Source organism: Oncorhynchus nerka, linkage group LG18 (assembly GCF_034236695.1).
Source record: "Oncorhynchus nerka isolate Pitt River linkage group LG18, Oner_Uvic_2.0, whole genome shotgun sequence".
NCBI classification, from domain to species: Eukaryota; Metazoa; Chordata; class Actinopteri; order Salmoniformes; family Salmonidae; genus Oncorhynchus; species Oncorhynchus nerka.
The window spans coordinates 83,940,033-83,965,502 of record NC_088413.1 but is presented as its reverse complement, the minus strand read 5'-3'; the positions used below and the strand labels follow the sequence as shown (position 1 = coordinate 83,965,502).

The 25,470-nt window shown below is 44.4% G+C and overlaps 1 protein-coding gene across 2 annotated transcripts in view; it reads left to right on the top strand.

Annotated features, from left to right (window-relative positions):
• Positions 1-24,252, top strand: part of LOC115120944 (nuclear receptor corepressor 2-like) — a 43,092-nt gene extending 18,840 nt beyond the window's left edge. The window contains exons 7-18 of one of the 2 annotated variants that reach the window (XM_065004452.1): positions 83-316; positions 3,088-3,558; positions 3,700-3,754; positions 3,991-4,081; positions 4,330-4,471; positions 4,996-5,100; positions 10,753-10,843; positions 11,045-11,264; positions 15,158-15,229; positions 16,073-16,175; positions 20,945-21,048; positions 23,424-24,252. In XM_065004452.1, the coding sequence (XP_064860524.1) occupies positions 83-316; positions 3,088-3,558; positions 3,700-3,754; positions 3,991-4,081; positions 4,330-4,471; positions 4,996-5,100; positions 10,753-10,843; positions 11,045-11,264; positions 15,158-15,229; positions 16,073-16,175; positions 20,945-21,048; positions 23,424-23,541 (1,806 nt within the window). In that variant the 3' untranslated portion in view covers positions 23,542-24,252. Of the gene's footprint in view, positions 1-82; positions 317-3,087; positions 3,559-3,699; positions 3,755-3,990; positions 4,082-4,329; positions 4,472-4,995; positions 5,101-10,752; positions 10,844-11,044; positions 11,265-15,154; positions 15,230-16,072; positions 16,176-20,944; positions 21,049-23,423 lie in introns of both variants that reach the window. The other variant, XM_065004451.1, reaches the window with a different exon arrangement.
• The last annotated feature ends 1,218 nt before the right edge of the window (positions 24,253-25,470 follow it).

The window sequence follows — 25,470 nt, the reverse complement described above, 5'->3', positions numbered from 1 at the left end:
ATTACATCTGACTACACTTCCCTTGTATCTTAGGATATGAGTTTGTACAAGGAACATAATTGCCTTTTTTTATGCCTCCTAGGAGAATCAAGGGCCAGGGAGGCCCAGCCGCTCGGAGAAACAGGGAGGAGATTTAAACATTGAGCGAGAGCAGCAGAAGGAGAAGGAGTTTACAGAGGAGCGCCTTGGTCCGGGACCTGGTGGTACTGCAGCCTGTAGCAGGCAGCAGGAGGCGCAGGATCCTCCTTTGGACTGTGGTAGCAGTAATGAGGACCAGGAGGACGTGGGAGACGAGGGCTTAGCCAGGGAGCCAGAGGTTTGTCTTGGTTCCTTTAACTCCTGTATGTGTCATTTTCATTCTACAGTGCACCTTGCTTTACAGGCCTCCCCATTCAAGTCAATGGTGGCATAATGGTTAGACTGACAGCTTTATGGAGTGTACTCTTGAATTTACCAGTCAAATTGCCAGGCTAATCAACTGTTTACAGTGATTGTCCTCCACGGATGTGATCACTGTAAGAGGAGTGTACTGTATTACTGGGGAAACTCTATTAACGCATGTTATAACGCTCTGCTATGTCGTTAACGCTCTGCTATGTCGTTAACGCTCTGCTATGACGTTAACGCTCTGCTATGACGTTAACGCTCTGCTATGACGTTAACGCTCTGCTATGTCGTTAACGCTCTGCTATGTCGTTAACGCTCTGCTATGACGTTAACGCTCTGCTATGACGTTAACGCTCTGCTATGACGTTAACGCTCTGCTATGTCGTTAACGCTCTGCTATGTCGTTAACGCTCTGCTATGTCGTTAACGCTCTGCTATGTCATTAACGCTCTGCTATGTCATTAATGCATGTTATAACGCTCTGCTATGTCGTTAACGCTCTGCTATGTCGTTAACGCTCTGCTATGACGTTAACGCTCTGCTATGTCGTTAACGCTCTGCTATGTCGTTAACGCTCTGCTATGTCATTAACGCTCTGCTATGTCATTAACGCTCTGCTATGTCATTAATGCATGTTATAAGGCTCTGCTATGTCGTTAACGCTCTGCTATGTCGTTAACGCTCTGCTATGTCGTTAACGCTCTGCTATGTCGTTAACGCTCTGCTATGTCATTAACGCATGTTATAACGCTCTGCTATGTCATTAACGCTCTGCTATGTCATTAACGCTCTGCTATGTCATTAACTCTCTGGTATGTCATTAACGCTCTGCTATGTCGTTATAACGCTCTGCTATGTCATTAACGCTCTGCTATGTCATTAACGCTCTGCTATGACATTAATGCATGTTATAACGCTCTGCTATGTCATTAACGCTCTGCTATGTCATTAACGCTCTGCTATGTCATTAACGCATGTTATAACGCTCTGCTATGTCATTAACGCTCTGCTATGTCGTTAACGCTCTGCTATGTCATTAACGCTCTGCTATGTCGTTAACGCTCTGCTATGTCATTAACGCTCTGCTATGTCATTAACGCTCTGCTATGTCGTTAACGCTCTGCTATGTCATTAACGCTCTGCTATGTCATTAACGCTCTGCTATGTCATTAACGCTCTGCTATGTCATTAACGCTCTGCTATGTCGTTAACGCTATGTCATTAACGCTCTGTTACTGTCATTAACGCTCTGCTATGTTTATTAACAGGAGTTGGATATATGCTTCATTAACGCTCCTCTTGGATCTGTACAGTTGGATAAAGCTGCTTCTAGTGTGTAACTGTCATTAACTGTCCCCATACTGCTATGTCATTAACGCTCCTCCATCTTGGATCTGTCCCCATACAGGAGTTAATAGTCCATCTTGGATCTCCTATCAAGCTGCTCTGCTCCATCTTGGATCTGTCCCCATACAGGAGTTGGAAAGTAGCTGCTTCTAGTGTGTAACTGCTCCTCCATCTTGGATGTTCTAGTGTGTAACTGCTCCTCCATCTTGGATCTGTCCCCATACAGGAGCCTATGAGTAGCTGCTTCTAGTGTGTTGATCTCCATCAAATCTTGGATCTTCCCCATAGGAGTTGGATATGAGTAGCTGCTTTAGTGTGTAACTGCTCCTCCATCTTGGATCTGTCCCCCAGCTGAGTGTAACTGCTCCTCCAGATCTGTTAGTTGGATATGAGTAGCTGCTTCTAGTGTGTAACTGCCTCCATCTTGGATCTGTCCCCATACAGGAGTTGGATATGAGTAGCTGCTTCTAGTGTGTAACTGCTCCTCCATCTTGGATCTGTCCCCATACAGGAGTTGGATATGAGTAGCTGCTTCTAGTGTGTAACTGCTCCTCCATCTTGGATCTGTCCCCATACAGGAGTTGGATATGAGTAGCTGCTTCTAGTGTGTAACTGCTCCTCCATCTTGGATCTGTCCCCATACAGGAGTTGGATATGAGTAGCTGCTTCTAGTGTGTAACTGCTCCTCCATCTTGGATCTGTCCCCATACAGGAGTTGGATATGAGTAGCTGCTTCTAGTGTGTAACTGCTCCTCCATCTTGGATCTGTCCCCATACAGGAGTTGGATATGAACTGCTCCTCCAGCTGATCTTCTACAGGAGTTGGATATGTAACTGCTCCTCCATCTTGGATCTGTCCCCATACAGGAGTTGGATATGAGTAGCTGCTTCTAGTGTGTAACTGCTCCTCCATCTTGGATCTGTCCCCATACAGGAGTTGGATATGAGTAGCTGCTTCTAGTGTGTAACTGCTCCTCCATCTTGGATCTGTCCCCATACAGGAGTTGGATATGAGTAGCTGCTTCTAGTGTGTAACTGCTCCTCCATCTTGGATCTGTCCCCATACAGGAGTTGGATATGAGTAGCTGCTTCTAGTGTGTAACTGCTCCTCCATCTTGGATCTGTCCCCATAGTTGGAGGAGCTTTGGAATGCTCATCCATCTTAGCTGCTTCTAGCTGTGTGTAACTGCTCATCCATCTTGGATCTGTCCCCATACAGGAGTTGGATATGAGTAGCTGCTTCTAGTGTGTAACTGCTCCTCCATCTTGGATCTGTCCCCATACAGGAGTTGGATATGAGTAGCTGCTTCTAGTGTGTAACTGCTCATCCATCTTGGATCTGTCCCCATACAGGAGTTGGATATGAGTAGCTGCTTCGTCTCTACGGCTGCTTGTATTGCTAAACGACAACTAGAGCAGAACCCCAAACCAGAGAAGAAAATTATTATCCAGCAGCCTCAGAAGCCAGTGGTGGAACAGCAGCAGCAGAAGGAACAGCAGCAGCAGAAGGAACAGCAGCAGCAGAAGGAACAGCAGCAGGAGAAGGAACAGCAGCAGGAGAAGGAACAGCAGCAGCAGAAGGAACAGCAGCAGCAGAAGGAACAGCAGCAGGAGAAGGAACAGCAGCAGCAGAAGGAACAGCAGCAGCAGAAGGAACAGCAGCAGGAGAAGGAACAGCAGCAGGAGAAGGAACAGCAGCAGCAGAAGGAACAGCAGCAGGAACAGCAGCAGGAGAAGGAACAGCAGCAGGAACAGCAGCAGGAACAGCAGCAGGAACAGCAGCAGGAGAAGGAACAGCAGGAGGTTATTGTCAGGAAAAAGGAGGTGATTTTGAAAAAAAAATGTAACTTTCTAATCATGTTGAACATAAGCATGTACTATTTCGGTTTAGTACGGTCTGTCTGTAGTGTCACGCCGTAGACCTGCACCATGACGTACTAACTATGACACTATGCGTCCCAATAGAAAAAGGTGGAGGCCAACGTCGATGATATTCTTAAAAGAAGCACAGAGCTCGCCCGTAAGTCCTAACTCCATTCATACCAGTAATGTGTGTCCCAAATGCCACGCTCTACTCTATACAGTGCACCAGGACCCATAGAGCTTTGCTCAAAAGTAATATACTATGTACGGAATAGGGTCATTTGGGACACATCCGAGCTCTTACTGATCTGAAACATCAAAGCACTTGGGTGGTTTATTTCCAGTATTTAAACTACAAATGCAATGTTTTTGAAGTCTCTGTCCTCTCCCCAGTCATAGGAAACCAGTTCGCAGCCTGTGGTCAGCTGGAAATGGCAGTCAAGTATTTCACTGATGCTATTAAACACAATCCTACAGAATTTAAGTGAGTATGAAAGGCAATGACACTGGTTGGCACTCGGCTTATGTATGATATGAGTAAATAACTGTGTACTGCATCCATAATGGCACCCTATTCCCTGTTTAGGACGCTAGGCCACTCTGATGTTTTCTGAACACAGCCCTGATGTCCTGTTGTAGGCTGTTTGGGAACCGGTGTTGGGGGGGGGGGGGGGGACAGGACGCTAGGCCACTCTGATGTTTTCTGAACACAGCCCTGATGTCCTGTTGTAGGCTGTTTGGGAACCGGTCCTTTTGTTATGAGAAGATGCAGCAGTATGATCGGGCCTTGAGTGATGCCGATCTGGCCCTCTCCATGGAGCCTGGTTGGATTAAAGGACTATATAGGAAGGGGAAGGCTCTGTCTGGACTCAAGGTACACAACATAATACTTTATGTAATTCAACTTCAGGATTTTATCTCCTATCTCTTTGTGTAATGTTTGTCAATCTCACCATGTGCTGCCTTCCTCTCTCTGTCCTCCCTCTCTCTCTCTCTGTCCTCCCTCTCTCTCTCTCTCTCTGTCCTCTCTGTCCTCCCTCTCTCTCTCTCTCTCTGTCCTCCCTCTCTCTCTCTCTCTCTCTCTCTCTGTCCTCCCTCTCTCTCTCTCTCTCTCTCTGTCCTCCCCCTCTCTCTCTCTCTCTCTCTCTGTCTCTCTCTCTCTCTCGCTCTCTCTCTCTCTCTCTCTCTGTCCTCTCTCTGTCCTCTCTCTCTCTCCTCTCTCTCTCTCTGTTCTCTCTCTCTCTCTGTCCTCCCTCTCTCTCTCTCTCTGTCCTCTCTCTCGCTCGCTCTCTCTCTCTCTCTCTCTCTCGCTCTGTCCTCTCTCTCTCTGTCCTCTCTCTCTCTCTCTCTCTCTGTCCTCCCTCTCTCTGTGTCCACCCCCTCCCTCTCTCTGTCCAGAGGTACTTTGAGGCATGCCAGACCTATAAGGAGGTATTAATGCAGGACAGTTTGTGTTCAGATGCTGCTCAGGAGTTGATGAAAGTTCAGATCATGCAGCTGATGGTATGTACGGAAGCCTCTTTTAACATAACATGCAGTAATATTATAATAATTTAGATTCTACGTAGGTTGAAAGAAAATCTAAATTTCTTTTCACCTACGTTACTATTATTACGTTTATTTGAAGAGGGCCAGCGTACATTATAACATATAGTACCAGTCCAAAGTTTGGACACCTACTCGTTCAAGTTATTTTTTGTTTGTTATTTTCTACATTGTATAGTAATAGTGAAGATGTCACAACTATGAAATAACACATATGGAATCATGTAGTAACCAAAAAAGTGTTAAACAAATCTAAATATATTTTATGTTCTTCAAAGTAGCCACTCTTTGCCTTGATGACAGCTTTGCACACTCTTGGCATTCTCTCAACCAGCTTCACCTGGAAGGCTTTTACAAAAGTATTGAAGTTCCCACATATGCTGAGCACTTGTTGGCTGCTTTTCCTTCACTCTGCGGTTCAACTCATCCCAAACCATCTCAATTGGGTTGAGGTTTTGTTATTGTGGAGACCAGGTCATCTGATGCAGCACTCCATCACTCTTCTTCTTGGTCAAATAGCCCTTACACAGTCTGGAAGTGTGTTTTGGGTCATTGTCCTGTTGAAAAACAAATGATAGTCCCACTAAGCACTCATCAGACCAAAGGACAGATTTCCACCGGTCTAATAGCCATTGCTTGTGTTTCTTGGCCCAAACAAGTCTCTTCTTATTGGTGTCCTTTAGTAGTGGTTTCTTTGCAGCAATTTGACCGTGAAGGCCTGATTCACGCAGTCTCCTCTGAACAGTTGATGTTGAGATGTGCCTGCTACTTGAACTCTGTGAAGCATTTATTTGGGCTGCATTCTGAGGTGCAGTTAACTCTAATGAACTTATCCTCTGCAGCAGAGCTAACTCTGGGTCTTCCAATCCTGTGGCTGTCCTCATGAGAGCCCGTTTCATCATAGCGCTTGATGGTTTTTGCGACTGCACTTGAAGAAACCTTAAGTTCTCTAAATGTTCCTTATTGACTGACCTTCATGTCTTAAAGTAATGATGGACTGTAGTTTCTCTTTGCTTATATGAGCTGTTCTTGCCATAATATGGACTTGTTGTGTTTTACCAAATAGGGCTATCCTCTGTATACCACCCCTACCTTGTCAAAACACAACTGATTGGCTCAAACTCATTAAGAAGGAAAGACATTCCATACATGAACTTTTAACAAGGCACACCTGTTAATTGAAATGCATTCCAGGTGACTACCTCATGAAGCTGGTTGAGAGAATGCCAAGAGTGTGCAAAGCTGTCAAGACAAAGGGTTGCTATTTTGAATAATCTAAAATATATCATTTTGATTTTGTTTAACACTTTTTTGGTTACTACATAATTCCATATGTGTTATTTCATAGTTTTGATGTCTTCACTATTATTCTACAATATAAAGAAACCCTTAAATGAGTAGGAGTGTCCAAACTTTTGACTGGTATTGTAAGTCTCAGTACAGCAGTTAATTTTTTTGTCTGCAATAAAATCCAATTTTATTTGTCACATGCAGATGTTATTGCAAGTGTAGAGAAATGCTTGTGTTTCTAGCTTCAACAGTGTAGTCGTGTCTAATCATTTACAACAATATACACACAACCTAAAAGTAAAATAATGGAGTACAGGAATATATAAATATTAGGATGAGTAGAATAGAACAGAATAGAATACAGTAGACTAGAATACAGTAGACTAGAATACAGTAGACTAGAATACAGTAGAATAGAGTAGAATACAGTAGACTAGAATACAGTAGAATAGAGTAGAACAGAATAGAATACAGTAGACTACAGTACACTAGAATACAGTAGAATAGAGTAGAACAGAATAGAATACAGTATAATAGAATACAGTACACTAGAATACAGTAGAATAGAGTAGAACAGAATAGAATACAGTATAATAGAATACAGTACACTAGAATACAGTAGAATAGAGTAGAACAGAATAGAATACAGTAGACTAGAATACAGTAGACTAGAATACAGTAGAATAGAGTAGAACAGAATAGAATACAGTAGACTAGAATACAGTAGAATAGAGTAGAACAGAATAGAATACAGTATAATAGAATACAGTACACTAGAATACAGTAGAATAGAGTAGAACAGAATAGAATACAGTAGACTAGAATACAGTAGAATAGAGTAGAACAGAATAGAATACATACAGTATAATAGAATACAGAATAGAATACAGTAGACTAGAATACAGTAGAATAGAGTAGAACAGAATAGAATACAGTATAATAGAATACAGTACACTAGAATACAGTAGAATAGAGTAGAACAGAATAGAATACAGTAGACTAGAATACAGTAGAATAGAGTAGAACAGAATAGAATACAGTAGACTAGAATACAGTAGAATACAGTAGAATAGAGTAGAACAGAATAGAATACAGTAGACTAGAATACAGTAGAATAGAGTAGAACAGAATAGAATACAGTAGACTAGAATACAGTACACTAGAATACAGTAGAATAGAGTAGAACAGAATAGAATACAGTATAATAGAATACAGTAGACTAGAATACAGTAGAATAGAGTAGAACAGAATAGAATACAGTATAATAGAATACAGTACACTAGAATACAGTAGAATAGAGTAGAACAGAATAGAATACAGTAGACTAGAATACAGTACACTAGAATACAGTAGAATAGAGTAGAACAGAATAGAATACAGTAGACTAGAATACAGTACACTAGAATACAGTAGAATAGAGTAGAACAGAATAGAATACAGTATAATAGAATACAGTACACTAGAATACAGTAGAATAGAGTAGAACAGAATAGAATACAGTATAATAGAATACAGTACACTAGAATACAGTAGAATAGAGTAGAACAGAATAGAATACAGTAGAATAGAATACAGTACACTAGAATACAGTAGAATAGAGTAGAACAGAATAGAATACAGTATAATAGAATACAGTACACTAGAATACAGTAGAATAGAGTAGAACAGAATAGAACAGAATAGAATACAGTATAATAGAATACAGTACACTAGAATACAGTAGAATAGAGTAGAACAGAATAGAATACAGTAGAATAGAATACAGTACACTAGAATACAGTAGAATAGAGTAGAACAGAATAGAATACAGTATAATAGAATACAGTACACTAGAATACAGTAGAATAGAGTAGAACAGAATAGAATACAGTATAATAGAATACAGTACACTAGAATACAGTAGAATAGAGTAGAACAGAATAGAATACAGTAGAATAGAATACAGTACACTAGAATACAGTAGAATAGAGTAGAACAGAATAGAATACAGTATAATAGAATACAGTACACTAGAATACAGTAGAATAGAGTAGAACAGAATAGAATACGGTATAATAGAATACAGTACACTAGAATACAGTAGAATAGAGTAGAACAGAATAGAATACAGTAGAATAGAATACAGTAGAATAGAGTAGAACAGAATAGAATACAGTAGAATAGAATACAGTATATACATATGAGATGAGTAAAGCAGTATGTAAACATGATTAAAGTGACTCGTGTTCCATTATTAAAGTGGCCAGTGATTTCAAGTCTACGTATATATGGCAGCAGCCTCTAAGGTGCAGGGTTGAGTAACCGGGTGGAAGCTGATAGTGATGGCTATTTAACAGTCTGATGGCCTTGAGATCCCAGCTTTGATGCACCTGTACTGACCTCGCCTTCTGGATGATAGTCCCCAGGCAGGGTAGTGTATAAACAAGAAAAACATTATACAAACATCATTTAAAAAAAATTTATCATGAAATAAAATTGAGCGAGATGGTGATTTTCCATGAAGATAAATTGTGACTTGCTTCAGCGCTTTGAATTTATTTTTGTGGCTTTGGGAAAGAGAGAGAACTAGTCAGTTGTACAACTGAAAATATGTCTTCCGCGTTTAACCCCACCCCTCTGAATCAGAGAGGTGTGTCTTCCACGTTTAACCCAACCCCTCTGAATCAGAGAGGTGTGTCTTCCACGTTTAACCCAACCCCTCTGAATCAGAGAGGTGTGTCTTCCACGTTTAACCCAACCCCTCTGAATCAGAGAGGTGTGTCTTCCACGTTTAACCCAACCCCTCTGAATCAGAGAGGTGTGTCTTCCGCGTTTAACCCAACCCCTCTGAATCAGAGAGGTGTGTCTTCCGCGTTTAACCCAACCCCTCTGAATCAGAGAGGTGTGTCTTCCGCCCCTCTTCAGAGAGGTGTGTCTTCCAACCCCTCTGAATCAGAGAGGTGTGTCTTCCACGTTTAACCCAACCCCTCTGAATCAGAGAGGTGTGTCTTCCACGTTTAACCCAACCCCTCTGAATCAGAGAGGTGTGTCTTCCACGTTAACCCCCTCTGAATCAGAGAGGTGTGTCTTCCACGTTTAACCCCTCTGAATCAGAGAGGTGTGTCTTCCACGTTTAACCCAACCCCTCTGAATCAGAGAGGTGTGTCTTCCACGTTTAACCCAACCCCTCTGAATCAGAGAGGTGTGTCTTCCACGTTTAACCCAACCCCTCTGAATCAGAGAGGTGTGTCTTCCACGTTTAACCCAACCCCTCTGAATCAGAGAGGTGTGTCTTCCACGTTTAACCCAACCCCTCTGAATCAGAGAGGTGTGTCTTCTGAATCTGAATCAGAGAGGTGTGTCTTCCACGTTTAACCCAACCCCTCTGAATCAGAGAGGTGTGTCTTCCCCGTTTAACCCAACCCCTCTGAATCAGAGAGGTGAGGGAGGCTGACTTTAATCAAAATCCACGTCTTCAGCGCCCGGGGAACAGTGGGTTAACTGCCTTGTTCAGGGGAAAAGTGGGTTAACTGCCTTGTTCAGGGGAACAGTGGGTTAACTGCCTTGTCCAGGGGAACAGTGGGTTAACTGCCTTGTCCAGGGGAACAGTGGGTTAACTGCCTTGCTCAGGGGAACAGTGGGTTAACTGCCTTGTTCAGGGGAACAGTGGGTTAACTGCCTTGTCCAGGGGAACAGTGGGTTAACTGCCTTGTCCAGGGGAACAGTGGGTTAACTGCCTTGTCCAGGGGAACAGTGGGTTAACTGCCTTGTCCAGGGGAACAGTGGGTTAACTGCCTTGTCCAGGGGAACAGTGGGTTAACTGCCTTGTCCAGGGGAACAGTGGGTTAACTGCCTTGCTCAGGGGAACAGTGGGTTAACTGCCTTGCTCAGGGGAACAGTGGGTTAACTGCCTTGCTCAGGGGAACAGTGGGTTAACTGCCTTGTTCAGGGGCAGAACGACAGATTTTTTTACCTTGCCAGCTCGGAGATTCGATCCAGCAACCTTTCGGTTCGACTTCACCACTAGTCTACCTGCCACATGTTCAGGCTATAGGATCGTTTATAATGCTTTCTGTAGTGCAGCATCTCTTCCATTACCTACCATAGGGTGTCATTAAGTAAGATAGAATATCTCGGTCTCTCTCTTTCCACCTGCGTGTGTGTGTGTGTGTGTGTGCACGCTTGTGTACCTACTTAGTTGACTAATGAATGACTGCACCGCCCGCAACCACAGGCCTCTCCAGAGATCGGTCCTTTTGTTATGAGAAGATGCAGAAGTATGAGCGGTCTGCCCCAACGTGTCTTAACGTGCTGATTGAATGTGTTGTGTTTTGATCCTAGGAAATGGGATTTACTCGTGAGCAGAGCTCTAATGCGCTGATTGTCCATGGAGACTTTGAGAAGGCGGTTAATGTCCTGTCTGGTATTGAAGGTAAACAACTAGACTTGACAGTAGCCTGAGTCCCACATCAGTTTGTGCTGTCTTGCCAATATGCCAAGTGACAATGCGTTGTCACAACGGCACAAACAGAGCTGTGACTCAGGCTACTGTTAATATCCTCCAATTCATAAAGACGTTTTGAATATGTGGTGTTATGACTTCTGTCTCTCTCTGTGTGTGTCTCCCACGTAGATGAATATGGTAGTAATGACTTTCCTGCGGCTGCCACCTCAGCAGAGGACAGTGCAACGTGGGAGGGAGTGGGCCCCAGGCCTAAACCTCTCCTCCAAACCAGACCTAAACCCAGATCCACTACCCCAGGCCCTGAACCCAGATCCACTACCCCAGGCCCTGACCCCAGATCCACTACCCCAGGCCCTGTACACCACGTTGCACCAGGAGGGAGCACAAGGTGAGATACAGTACCAGTCAAAAGTTTTAGAACACCTACTCATTCAAGAAGTTTTCCTTATTTTTTTTACTATTTCCTACATTATAGAATAATACTGAAGACATCAAAACTATGAAAGAACACATATGGAATCATGTAGTAACCAAGTTTTAAATTAATCAAAAATATATTTTTCAAAGTAGCCACCGTTTACCTTGATGACAACTTTACACACTTTTGGCATTCTCTCAACCAGCTTCACGAGGTAGTCACCTGGAATGCATTTCAATGATCAGGTATACCTTGTTAATTTGTGGATTTTTTTACCTTAACCTCTCTAGGGTACGTGGGACGCTAGCGTCCCATCTGGCCAACATCCAGTGAGGTTGCAGAGCGCCAAATTCAATGACAGAAATGCTCATTATAAAAATTCAGAAAACAAAAGATTAAAGATTAACTTCTTGTTAAACCAACCACAGTGTCATATTTATAAAATGCTTTTCGGCGAAAGCATACCTAGCCCAGAACATACCTAGCCCAGAACATAGCCCAGTTGACAAATGATTACAAACAGTAACCAGCCAAGCAGAAGCGTTACAAAACTCAGAAATAGAGAGAAAATTAATCCCTTACCTTTGATGATCTTCATATGGTGGCACTCAGAAGACATTCATTTACTCAATAAATGTTCCTTTTGTTCGATGAAGTCTCTTTATATCCAACCTGGAGTTGGAGACTGGTGGGGAGTGGAGTTGGAGACTGGTGGGGAGTGGAGTTGGAGACGGGTGGGGAGTGGAGTTGGAGACGGGTGGGGAGTGGAGTTGGAGACTGGTGGGGAGTGGAGTTGGAGACGGGTGGGGAGTGGAGTTGGAGACTGGTGGTGGGGAGTGGAGTTGGAGACGGGTGGGGACTGGTGGGGAGTTTGAGACGGGTGGGAGTGGAGTTGGAGACGGGTGGGGAGTGGAGTTGGAGACGGGTGGGGAGTGGAGTTGGAGACGGGTGGGGAGTGGAGTTGGAGACGGGTGGGGAGTGGAGTTGGAGACGGGTGGGGAGTGGAGTTGGAGACTGGTGGGAGTGGAGTTGGAGACTGGTGGGAGTGGAGTTGGAGACTGGTGGGAGTGGAGTTGGAGACTGGTGGGAGTGGAGTTGGAGACTGGTGGGAGTGGAGTTGGAGACTGGTGGGAGTGGAGTTGGAGACTGGTGGGAGTGGAGTTGGAGACGGGTGGGAGTGGAGTTGGAGACGGTCAAAGAATAAAAGTATTTTTAAAAGTTTTTAAAAAACATAACAAAAATTTGAATGACAGTGAGGGGCAGTGTTACAGCTAATGCTGGTTTGTCTGAGGCTGATGCCGTGCAGGTGTTTGTACACATACACACACTCTCATTCAAATGCACATACGCGGAAACACAGACGGTAAATAGTGCCATAGATGCACTGAAACATGTTCAGATGGCCTTGATGTTATGATTTTAGATGGCCTTGATGTTTTTAGGGTTTTTGCATTGTTTTCTGTTTCCCTTTGTCTTTCTCTTTTGTTCATTTTGTTGGTTGGTGCATTGGGGGGTGGAACTATTATTTATTATTATTTTCTCAGGGGGTGGGGGGGGTCTTGGATGGTTGAGGGGAGATCTGTCGACGTGACCTTGAGCAGGGTGTTGACCCTGGTTACTTCTGTGTGTCGCTATGGAGACGTGACCTTGAGCAGGGCGTTGACCCCCTGTCGCTATGGAGACGTGACCTTCAGGGCGTTGACCCTGGTGACCCCGCTATGGAGACGTGACCTTGAGCAGGGCGTTGACCCTGGTTACTTCTGTGTGTCGCTATGGAGACGTGACCTTGAGCAGGGCGTTGACCCTGGTTACTTCTGTGTGTCGCTATGGAGACGTGACCTTGAGCAGGCGTTGACGTGACCTTGAGCAGGGCGTTGACCAGGTTACTGGTTACTTCTTCTGTGTGTCGCTATGGAGACGTGACCTTGAGCAGGGCTGACCCTGGAGCAGGGTGTTGACCCTGGTTACTTCTGTGTGTCGCTATGGAGACGTGTGAGCAGGCGTTGACCCTGACTTCTGTGTGTCGCATGGAGACGTGACGTTGAGGGCCCTGGTTACTTCTGTGGAGACGTGTGAGCGCTGACCCTGGTTAGCTATGGAGACGTGACCTTGAGCAGGGCGTTGACCCTGGTTACTTCTGTGTGTCGCTATGGAGACGTGACCTTGAGCAGGGCGTTGACCCTGGTTACTTCTGTGTGTCGCTCTGGAGACGTGACCTTGAACAGCCCTGTTTGAATGGTTACTCTGGCGAGCCCTGTTTGAATGGTTACTCTGGCGAGCCCTGTTTGAATGGTTACTCTGGCGAGCCCTGTTTGAATGGTTACTCTGGCGAGCCCTGTTTGAATGGTTACTCTGGCGAGCCCTGTTTGAATGGTTATGGTTCTGGCGAGCCCTGTTTGAATGGTTACTCTGGCGAGCCCTGTTTGAATGGTTACTCTGGCGAGCCCTGTTTGAATGGTTACTCTGGCGAGCCCTGTTTGAATGGTTACTCTGGCGAGCCCTGTTTGAATGGTTACTCTGGCGAGCCCTGTTTGAATGGTTACTCTGGCGAGCCCTGTTTGAATGGTTACTCTGGCGAGCCCTGTTTGAATGGTTACTCTGGCGAGCCCTGTTTGAATGGTTACTCTGGCGAGCCCTGTTTGAATGGTTACTCTGGCGAGCCCTGTTTGAATGGTTACTCTGGCGAGCCCTGTTTGAATGGTTACTCTGGCGAGCCCTAGCATGGCTATCATACAGTAAGAGTCTAGGGCTGTCTGTTATAGCACACTGTTGTCAAATATAATGTTTACTGTTGATGTGTAGCATTCAGTCTAATAGCTGGGTACTGTTGATGTGTAGCATTCAGTCTGATAGCTGGGTACTGTTGATGTGTAGCATTCAGTCTAATAGCTGGGTACTGTTGATGTGTAGCATTCAGTCTGATAGCTGGGTACTGTTGATGTGTAGCATTCAGTCTAATAGCTGGGTACTGTTGATGTGTAGCATTCAGTCTAATAGCTGGGTACTGTTGATGTGTAGCATTCAGTCTAATAGCTGGGTACTGTTGATGTGTAGCATTCAGTCTAATAGCTGGGTACTGTTGATGTGTAGCATTCAGTCTAATAGCTGGGTACTGTTGATGTGTAGCATTCAGTCTAATAGCTGGGTACTGTTGATGTGTAGCATTCAGTCTAATAGCTGGGTACTGTTGATGTGTAGCATTCAGTCTGATAGCTGGGTACTGTTGATGTGTAGCATTCAGTCTGATAGCTGGGTACTGTTGATGTGTAGCATTCAGTCTGTTGATAGCATTGAGTACTGTTGATGTGTAGCATTCAGTCTAATAGCTGGGTACTGTTGATGTGTAGCATTCAGTCTGATAGCTGGGTACTGTTGATGTGTAGCATTCAGTCTAATAGCTGGGTACTGTTGATGTGTAGCATTCAGTCTGATAGCTGAGTACTGTTGATGTGTAGCATTCAGTCTGATAGCTGAGTACTGTTGATGTGTAGCATTCAGTCTAATAGCTGGGTACTGTTGATGTGTAGCATTCAGTCTAATAGCTGGGTACTGTTGATGTGTAGCATTCAGTCTAATAGCTGGGTACTGTTGATGTGTAGCATTCAGTCTAATAGCTGGGTACTGTTGATGTGTAGCATTCAGTCTAATAGCTGGGTACTGTTGATGTGTAGCATTCAGTCTAATAGCTGGGTACTGTTGATGTGTAACATTCAGTCTAATAGCTGGGTACTGTTGATGTGTAGCATTCAGTCTGATAGCTGGAGTACTGTTGATTTGTAGCGTTCAGTCTGATAGCTGGGTACTGTTGGAATTACTTTTCATCAGACTTCCTGCCACTGAAGATGTTTCTCTCTCCACAGCAGTCTGTTTCCTGTATATGTTGGCTGTTTGGGGCCCAACACAACACAACCAATGCTACACAGCCTCTTCAGCAGGTAGGAACATTCTCCTGTCTCCACCTCCTCTCCTGTCTCCTCCTCCTCTCATGTCTCCACCTCCTCTCCTGTCCTGTCTCCACCTCCTCTCATGTCTCCACCTCCTCTCCTGTCCTGTCTCCTCCTCCTCTCATGTCTCCACCTCCTCTCCTGTCCTGTCTCCACCTCCTCTCCTGTCTCCTCCTCCTCTCATGTCTCCACCTCCTCTCATGTCTCCACCTCCTCTCCTGTCCTGTCTCCACCTCCTCTCCTGTCTCCTCCTCCTCTCATGTCTCCACCTCCTCTCCTGTCCTGTCTCCACCTCCTCTCCTGTCCTGTCTCCACGTCCTGTCTCCACCTCCTGTCCTCTCCTGTCTCCACCTCCTGTCCTCTCCTGTCTCCTCCTCCTCTCATGTCTCCTCCTCCTGTCCTCTCCTGTCTCCTCCTCCTGTCCTGTCTTCATCCTCCTGTCCTGTCTCCTCCTCCTCTCATGTCTCCACCTCCTGTCCTCTCATGTCTCCACCTCCTGTCCTCTCCTGTCTCCTCCTCCTCTCCTGTCTCCACCTCCTCTCCTGTCTCCACCACCTGGCCTGTCTCCTCCTCCTCTCCTGTCTCCTCCTCCTCTCCTGTCTCCACCTCCTCTCCTGTCTCCACCACCTGGCCTGTCTCCTCCTCCTGTTCTTCTCTTGTTCCTCTTTCTTCCACCTCCTTCCCTTTCTCTAGCAGCACATAACCATCCTGTTCAGCTGAGGCAACACGTCTTGGCCCTGGATTCTATATATATATATATATATATATACTGTAACATAAGACAGTACGATGACTAGAAGACTGTTAATGGGTTGTAAATTGTCTCTCTGTCAGTGCTGGGACGATCCACAGTATCAAAATCTTGCGCTCTTCCAACTGTGCATTTATCAACTACACCAACATGGACCACTGTGAGAGAGCCATCAGGACTCTAAATGTAAGTCTCTGCCTGTACCTCTCTGTCTGTACCTCTCTGCCTGTACCTCTCTGTCTGTACCTCTCTGCCTGTACCCCTCTGTCTGTACCTCTCTGCCTGTACCCCTCTGCCTGTACCCCTCTGCCTGTACCCCTCTGCCTGTACCCCTCTGCCTGTACCTCTCTGCCTGTACCTCTCTGCCTGTACCCCTCTGCCTCTACCTCTCTGCCCGTACCCCTCTGCCTGTACCTCTACACCACTTTTAAAATCGTAATAACAGGGTCACCCACTAAACGATGAGACTGGGTCACCCACTAAACGATGTGGTAGAGACTGGGTCACCCACTAAACGATGAGACTGGGTCACCCACTAAACGATGAGACTGGGTCACCCACTAAACGATGAGACTGGGTCACCCACTAAACGATGAGACTGGGTCACCCACTAAACGATGAGACTGGGTCACCCACTAAACGATGAGACTGGGTCACCCACTAAACGATGAGACTGGGTCACCCACTAAACGATGAGACTGGGTCACCCACTAAACGATGTGGTAGAGACTGGGTCACCCACTAAACGATGAGACTGGGTCACCCACTAAACGATGAGACTGGGTCACCCACTAAACGATGTGGTAGAGACTGGGTCACCCACTAAACGATGAGACTGGGTCACCCACTAAACGATGAGACTGGGTCACCCACTAAACGATGAGACTGGGTCACCCACTAAACGATGAGACTGGGTCTCCCACTAAACGATGTGGTAGAGACTGGGTCACCCACTAAACGATGAGACTGGGTCACCCACTAAACGATGAGACTGGGTCACCCACTAAACGATGTGGTAGAGACTGGGTCACCCACTAAACGATGTGGTAGAGACTGGGTCACCCACTAAACGATGAGACTGGGTCACCCACTAAACGATGAGACTGGGTCACCCACTAAACGATGAGACTGGGTCACCCACTAAACGATGAGACTGGGTCACCCACTAAACGATGAGACTGGGTCACCCACTAAACGATGAGACTGGGTCACCCACTAAACGATGAGACTGGGTCACCCACTAAACGATGAGACTGGGTCACCCACTAAACGATGAGACTGGGTCACCCACTAAACGATGAGACTGGGTCACCCACTAAACGATGAGACTGGGTCACCCACTAAACGATGTGGTAGAGACTGGGTCACCCACTAAACGATGAGACTGGTTCACCCACTAAACGATGTGGTAGAGACTGGGTCACCCACTAAACGATGAGACTGGGTCTCCCACTAAACGATGTGGTAGAGACTGGGTCAGCCACTAAACGATGAGACTGGGTCAGCCACTAAACGATGAGACTGGGTCAGCCACTAAACGATGAGACTGGGTCACCCACTAAACGATGTGGTAGAGACTGGGTCACCCACTAAACGATGAGACTGGGTCACCCACTAAACGATGTGGTGGAGACTGGGTCACCCACTAAACGATGAGACTGGGTCAGCCACTAAACGATGAGACTGGGTCAGCCACTAAACGATGAGACTGGGTCTCCCACTAAACGATGTGGTAGAGACTGGGTCAGCCACTAAACGATGAGACTGGGTCAGCCACTAAACGATGAGACTGGGTCAGCCACTAAACGATGAGACTGGGTCTCCCACTAAACGATGAGACTGGGTCTCCCACTAAACTATGTGGTAGAGACTGGGTCACCCACTAAACGATGAGACTGGGTCAGCCACTAAACGATGAGACTGGGTCTCCCACTAAACGATGAGACTGGGTCTCCCACTAAACGATGTGGTAGAGACTGGGTCACCCACTAAACGATGTGGTAGAGACTGGGTCACCCACTAAACGATGAGACTGGGTCACCCACTAAACGATGTGGTGGAGACTGGGTCACCCACTAAACGATGAGACTGGGTCAGCCACTAAACGATGAGACTGGGTCAGCCACTAAACGATGAGACTGGGTCTCCCACTAAACGATGTGGTAGAGACTGGGTCAGCCACTAAACGATGAGACTGGGTCAGCCACTAAACGATGAGACTGGGTCAGCCACTAAACGATGAGACTGGGTCTCCCACTAAACGATGAGACTGGGTCAGCCACTAAACGATGAGACTGGGTCTCCCACTAAACGATGAGACTGGGTCAGCCACTAAACGATGAGACTGGGTCTCCCACTAAACGATGAGACTGGGTCTCCCACTAAACGATGAGACTGGGTCACCCACTAAACGATGTGGTAGAGACTGGGTCACCCACTAAACGATGAGACTGGGTCACCCACTAAACGATGTGGTAGAGACTGGGTCACCCACTAAACGATGATACTGGATTTTTCTCTGGCGAGCTATCATTAGCTATTGCTGTTCATCGTTCTCAAAATGTGTCGCTGCTCCACCTTCATGATCTTTGCAGATTTTGTGCTGATAACAATCAAACCTGTTAGAAAATATCAGGACATCTGAGACTGCTCAAAGATGCCTGTTTCTGCCTGTTGTTACTGTCTGTAGCTGCCTGCTACTGTCTATTCGCTGTACGCCTGTTGCTGCCTGTTGATACCTGCTACTGTCTGTTGCTGTCTGTTACTGCCTGCTACTGTCGGTTACTGTCGGTTACTGTCGGTTGCTGTCGGTTACTGTCTGTTGCTGTCGGTTACTGCCTGATACTGTCGGTTGCTGTCTGTTGCTGTCGGTTGCTGTCGGTTGCTGTCTGTTGCTGTCGGTTGCTGTCTGTCTATGGCTGGACTCCTTTTACGGTCTGTTGCCGGCGTACATCTGCCAGTGTCTGTTACTGTCGGTCTGTCATATATATATACTAGAGGTCGACCGAATATGATTTTTCAACGCCGATACCGATTATTGGAGGACCAAAAAAGCCGATACCGATTAATCGTCCGATGTTTCTTTAAATATATATATATATTTTTTGTGGTAATAATGACAATTACAACAATACTGAATGAACACTTATTTTAACTTAATATGATACATCAATAAAAATGTATTTAGCCTCAAATAAATAATGAAACATGTTCAATTTGGTTTAAATAATGCAAAAACAAAGTGTTGGAGAAGTAAAAGTGCAATATGTGTCATGTAAGAAAGCTAACGTTTCAGTTCCTTGCTCAGAACATGAGAACATATGAAAGCTGGTGGTTCCTTTTAACATGAGACTTCAATATTCCAAGGTAAGAGGTTTAAGGTTGTAGTTAATATAGTATTTATAGGACTATTTCTCTCTCTACCATTTGTATTTCATATACCTTTGACTATTGGATGTTCTTATAGGCACTATAGTATTGCCAGTGTAACAGTATAGCTTCCGTCCCCCTCCTCGCCCATGCCTGGGCTCGAACCAGGAACACATCGACAACAGCCACTCTCGAAACAGCGTTACCCATCGCTCCACAAAAGCCGCGGCCCTTGCAGAGCAAGGGGAATAACTACTCCAAGTCTCAGAGCGAGTGACATTTGAAACACTATTAGCGCACACCCAGCTAACTAGCTAACCATTTCACATCGGTTACACCAGCCATTAGGCTGATAGGCTTGAAGTCATAAACAGCGCTGTGCTTGCAAAGAGCTGTTTGAATGAATGATTACGGGCCTGCTGCTGCTCAGTCAGACTGCTCTATCAAATCAGACTTAATTATAACATAATAACACACAGAAATACGAGCCTTTGGTCATTAATATGGTCGAATCCGGAAACTATCATTTAGAAAACAAAACGTTTATTATTTCAGTGAAATACGGAACCGTTCGGTATTTTATCTAACGGCTGGCATCCCTAAGTCTAAATATTCTTGTTACATTGCACAACCTCCAATGTTATGTCATAATTACATAAAATTCTGGAATATTAGTTCGCAATGAGACAGGCTGCCCAAACTGTTGCATATACCCTGACTCTGCATGTAAGGAACGCAAGAGAAATGACACAATTTCACCTGGTTAATATTGCCTGCTAACCTGGATTTATTTTAGCTAAATATGCAGGTTTAAAAAGATATACTTCTGTGTATTGATTTTAAGAAAGGCATTGAGGTTTATGGTTTAGGTACAGTCGTCCAACGATTCTGCTTTTTTCGCAAATGCGCTTTTGTTAAATCATCCCCCAGCGTTGCATCGATTATATGCAACACAGGACACGCTAGATAAACTAGTAATATCATCAACCCTGTGTAGTTATAACTAGTGATTATATGCAACACAGGACACGCTAGATAAACTAGTAATATCATCAACCCTGTGTAGTTATAACTAGTGATTATGATTGATTGTTTTTTATAAGATAAGTTTAATGCTAGCTAGCAACTTACCTTGGCTTCTACTGCATTCGCATAACAGGCATGCTCCTCGTGGAGTGCAATGAGAGGCAGGTGGTTAGAGCGTTGGACTAGTTAACTGTAAGGTTGCAAGATTGGATCCTCCGAGCCGACAAGGTGAAAATCTGTCGTTCGGCCCCTGATCAAGGCAGTTAACCCACCGTTCCTAGGCCGTCATTGAAAATTAGAATGTGTTCTTAACTGACTTGCCTAGTTAAATAAAGGTATAAGAAATAAATCGCCGCCCAAAAATACCGATTTCCGATTTGTTATGAAAACTTGAAATCGGACCCAATTAATCGGCCATTCCGATTAATCGGTCGACCTCTAATATATATATATATATATATTATTCTCTGTCATATATCAGCCTGTCAACACTAGATTTGCAGAGATAGGACACTGAGTCTCCAGCTGTTTAAAGTCTGTCTCTGTGTCTTGTCTGTCAGGGTGAGGTGTTGAACGGAGTGATGCTGGCTGTCCGTCACCCCGACAGAGTGATGCAGAAGAAACTGGGCTTGTCCCAATTAGCTTTCACCCTCACCAACGCACCGTGAGTAGAAAACACACACACCCAGCCTCTTGTTGTCGTGACGTGTCTATCATTCATGTGATGACGGCTATTTTATCACATCAATTAACTATGTTTAGTTATTATGGGATTAAATGAATCATGTAACAATTAACTCATTAATAACTTGGGGCACCACGGATAAAGTTTGTTTAATGAGTTACCGTTTCCCGAATGAACTCAAGAATCATTATCATACCAGTCATCTATTAATCATTATTACCTCACATCAGTCTCATTCTGAACGTCGCAAAATTATTGGATATCTGCACGAACCCTAGTCTAAATGATGATTCAGTGATACACAAATTGGCTTAAATACATAAACACACACGTTGAATTGATTACTAACATAATGCAATGAAAAGTCCCTAGTGGACTAACCCGGTATGATGGCTTGTTACACAATGGTAAGATAAAGAGAGAGGGAGAGACCAAATGGGCTGGTACATACATGTGGAAGCTATGCTCATGAAAAATGAATAGTTTGCACATGAACGACCGCTCATTCGAAAAGAAATGCAACACATATATTTCCACTTCTTTGCCGTTGTCATCTCTCTGTTGAAACCACTTGTCCGTCTCTGGAGAGTAGGTCGACATAAGTCTCTGGTTGTCCACTAGAGTTCACAATGTCCTCAGTTGTAGTAGGCTTCTTTGTCTCTTGAGTTCGTTAGACTGGATACGTCGGTGGTACGCCCTCGGTGGTTCTCAGCCGAGTTTACTAAAGTACTTAGACAGCTGCAGACTGAATGTTCCGATGTAGTCTATCTTCTTCACTCAAGAGTTTTGAGTCTTACCATTTTCTGTTCTGGTAGTTTTAAACCATTTCAATATGTAGCCACTGCTCCACACAGTCTGGTGTAAATTTCAGTCCTTTTATGCACTCTTTAAAAAGGGGGCGTTCCATCCTTTTGGCATAATGTCTGTGTTCACGTGGGTGTGGTTACTGACGGGGAAAAACTGTATTATGATAATAACAATTATCTCATTCTAGAAGGCTAAATTCACATTCTTTTCGCGTAGTTTCATATTTAATCGTATAAGTTTTACAACATTTAGATGTTGTTATATGACATCACAGCATGCTAAATGATATGACATAATTATTGTTTCCGTCCCCACCAACCATTTCCCACATTCTTTATGTTAGAAATATTGTTTCATTATCCACTTTTGGATGTTGGAGTTTTGGCGGTACGTTCTCTTCTCTACACACACATCAGATTCCTTTGTTCCGCAGGTCCAGAGAGAGTTTACGACCAGTCGTTAGTCATAAGACCCCCCCCCTCCTTCCTCTCTGGTGGGGGGGTTCTCTGTTTGATCCTCAACCAAGAAGGCAAGTCGTGACTGTATTTATATTGTGGAGGCCTAGCAGCAGTCCCATTTCTGACGCCTCAGCTTCTTCCCCGGCCAGTAATCTCTCTGCAATAATGGTCAGACATGGCGTGTAAATGTAAAGTGAGAGCTTTTCTGAGAGAACTTCTGACAACATTCCCCAGGACAATCTGTGGGGGGGGGGGTTGGCATCCGACGCGGTCAGAGCTCCAAAATCTGATTCACATAGAGACTCATACAAAGTCTGAACTCATCATGAGGGGGCCACATTTGGAGCAAAACATTTTAGCAGCCCACCTCTTGACAGTGGAGGGATTATTATTTTATATTTTACCATGGGGTGGAGAGAAGATTCAGCATTTTACCATGGGGTGGAGAGAAGATTCAGCATTTTACCATGGGGTGGAGAGAAGATTCAGCATTTTACCATGGGGTGGAGAGAAGATTCAGCATTTTACCATGGGGTGGAGAGAAGATTCAGCATTTTACCATGGGGTGGAGAGAAGATTCAGCATTTTACCATGGGGTGGAGAGAAGATTCAGCATTTTACCATGGGGTGGAGAGAAGATTCAGCATTTTACCATGGGGTGGAGAGAAGATTCAGCATTTTACCATGGGGTGGAGAGAAGATTCAGCATTTTACCAAATGTCATGCAATTCTATACATTTTGACTTTAAGAGGAAATGTTTGCAGTTTTTAGTGATGTGACTATCAAAATCAATGAGGGCCCTCCGGTCGGTAGTTCGACCATGCTTAGATAGCCGGCTAGGCTAATTTACCAATCTGAAACCATGTTAGCTGACATGGCTAAATGACTGCTTGTCAGCCATAACAAGAGGAACTGCTGATGCACAACAACATTTCAAAATTGCACCTTGTGTATTTTACTATTCTAACGGATCCCCCTGAGTTTCTAAAAACCCGATGTTTATTTCTAAAGCACTTTTTACATCAGCAGCTGTCACTAGGTAACATTTCAGTCTGTGTATTCTGAAAGCTCTTGTCCGTGTGTTACAGAGAGAAGAGTCAGGAGTGTTACTTCTGGAGAACCACAGGCTGTGTCCGACACAATACCTGCATCTTCAGACACGTGCCCCAACACAAGGGCATCGACAGGGACAAGGTCAACAAGTGAACACCAGACAACCACACACCAATAACCTGGTCCTGGAAGCTGGATCAGAGGTCCCCCCCCCAGGCTTACTTTTCAAATATGCTTTTTATAAAATTAAAAGGTTATATAAGTAGACTTAAAATTCGATAAGCTATAATTGACTCAACAACCAATAAACACATTTTTTTTTTTTATCAACTAGGAAATGTAGTTATATGTCGCTGTTGTTTTTCAAAGTTAGCTGGCTAATTTGCTAATCCTGTTTTTTTTTATGGACCGCTGGGAAAGAATCACGGCTTCTACTGACATGTTCTCTGTACTGACATGTTCCCTGTTCTCTGTACTGACATGTTCTCTGTACTGACATGTTCCCTGTACTCTGTACTGACATGTTCCCTGTACTGACATGTTCCCTGTACTGACATGTTCCCGACATGTTCCCTGTACTGACATGTTCCCGACATGTTCCCTGTACTGACATGTTCCCTGTGCTGACATGTTCCCTGTACTGACATGTTCCCTGTGCTGACATGTTCCCTGTACTGACGTGTTCCCTGTACTGACATGTTCCCTGTACTGACATGTTCCCTGCTATGTTCTCATTCACTCTATATTGGAGAAAAGCCTTGATATACAGTGCCTTGCGAAAGTATTCGGCCCCCTTGAACTTTGCGACCTTTTGCCACATTTCAGGCTTCAAACATAAAGATATAAAACTGTATATTTTTGTGAAGAATCAACAACAAGTGGGACACAATCATGAAGTGGAACGACATTTATTGGATATTTCAAACTTTTTTAACAAATCAAAAACTGAAAAATTGGGCGTGCAAAATTATTCAGCCCCTTTACTTTCAGTGCAGCAAACTCTCTCCAGAAGTTCAGTGAGGATCTCTGAAGGATCCAATGTTGACCTAAATGACTAATGATGATAAATACAATCCACCTGTGTGTAATCAAGTCTCCGTATAAATGCACCTGCACTGTGATAGTCTCAGAGGTCCGTTAAAAGCGCAGAGAGCATCATGAATAATTTTGCACGCCCAATTTTTCAGTTTTTGATTTGTTAAAAAAGTTTGAAATATCCAATAAATGTCGTTCCACTTCATGATTGTGTCCCACTTGTTGTTGATTCTTCACAAAAAAATACAGTTTTATATCTTTATGTTTGAAGCCTGAAATGTGGCAAAAGGTCGCAAAGTTCAAGGGGGCCGAATACTTTCGCAAGGCACTGTATTGATTGCCTGTTGCCTGTATGGATGCTATTGTCAAACGACATGTCTCTCTCTCCACGACATAAGTCCTCATCAGGACCACACAGGGAGTTATGTAGATATTCATTATGGAAGACGGAGAAGTTTGTTTTTCTTATTCTTTTGTTTTTCCACACGTTAGATTTCCATCCAGTTGGTGACAGGATTTTCATGCGAAGATTCTAAAATCTGCACAAAAACAAAACACGCATTTTCCCACCAGAGATGTGTTTCCATCAAATTGACTAGTTGTAGATAACGGGCTGTGTTTCCATCAAATTGACTAGTTGTAGATAACGGGCTGTGTTTCCATCAAATTGACTAGTTGTAGATAACGGGCTGTGTTTCCATCAAATTGACTAGTTGTAGATAACGGGCTGTGTTTCCATCAAATTGACTAGTTGTAGATAACGGGCTGTGTTTCCATCAAATTGACTAGTTGTAGATAACGGGCTGTGTTTCCATCAAATTGACTAGTTGTAGATAACGGGCTGTGTTTCCATCAAATTGACTAGTTGTAGATAACGGGCTGTGTTTCCATCAAATTGACTAGTTGTAGATAACGGGCTGTGTTTCCATCAAATTGACTAGTTGTAGATAACGGGCTGTGTTTCCATCAAATTGACTAGTTGTAGATAACGGGCTGTGTTTCCATCAAATTGACTAGTTGTAGATAACGGGCTGTGTTTCCATCAAA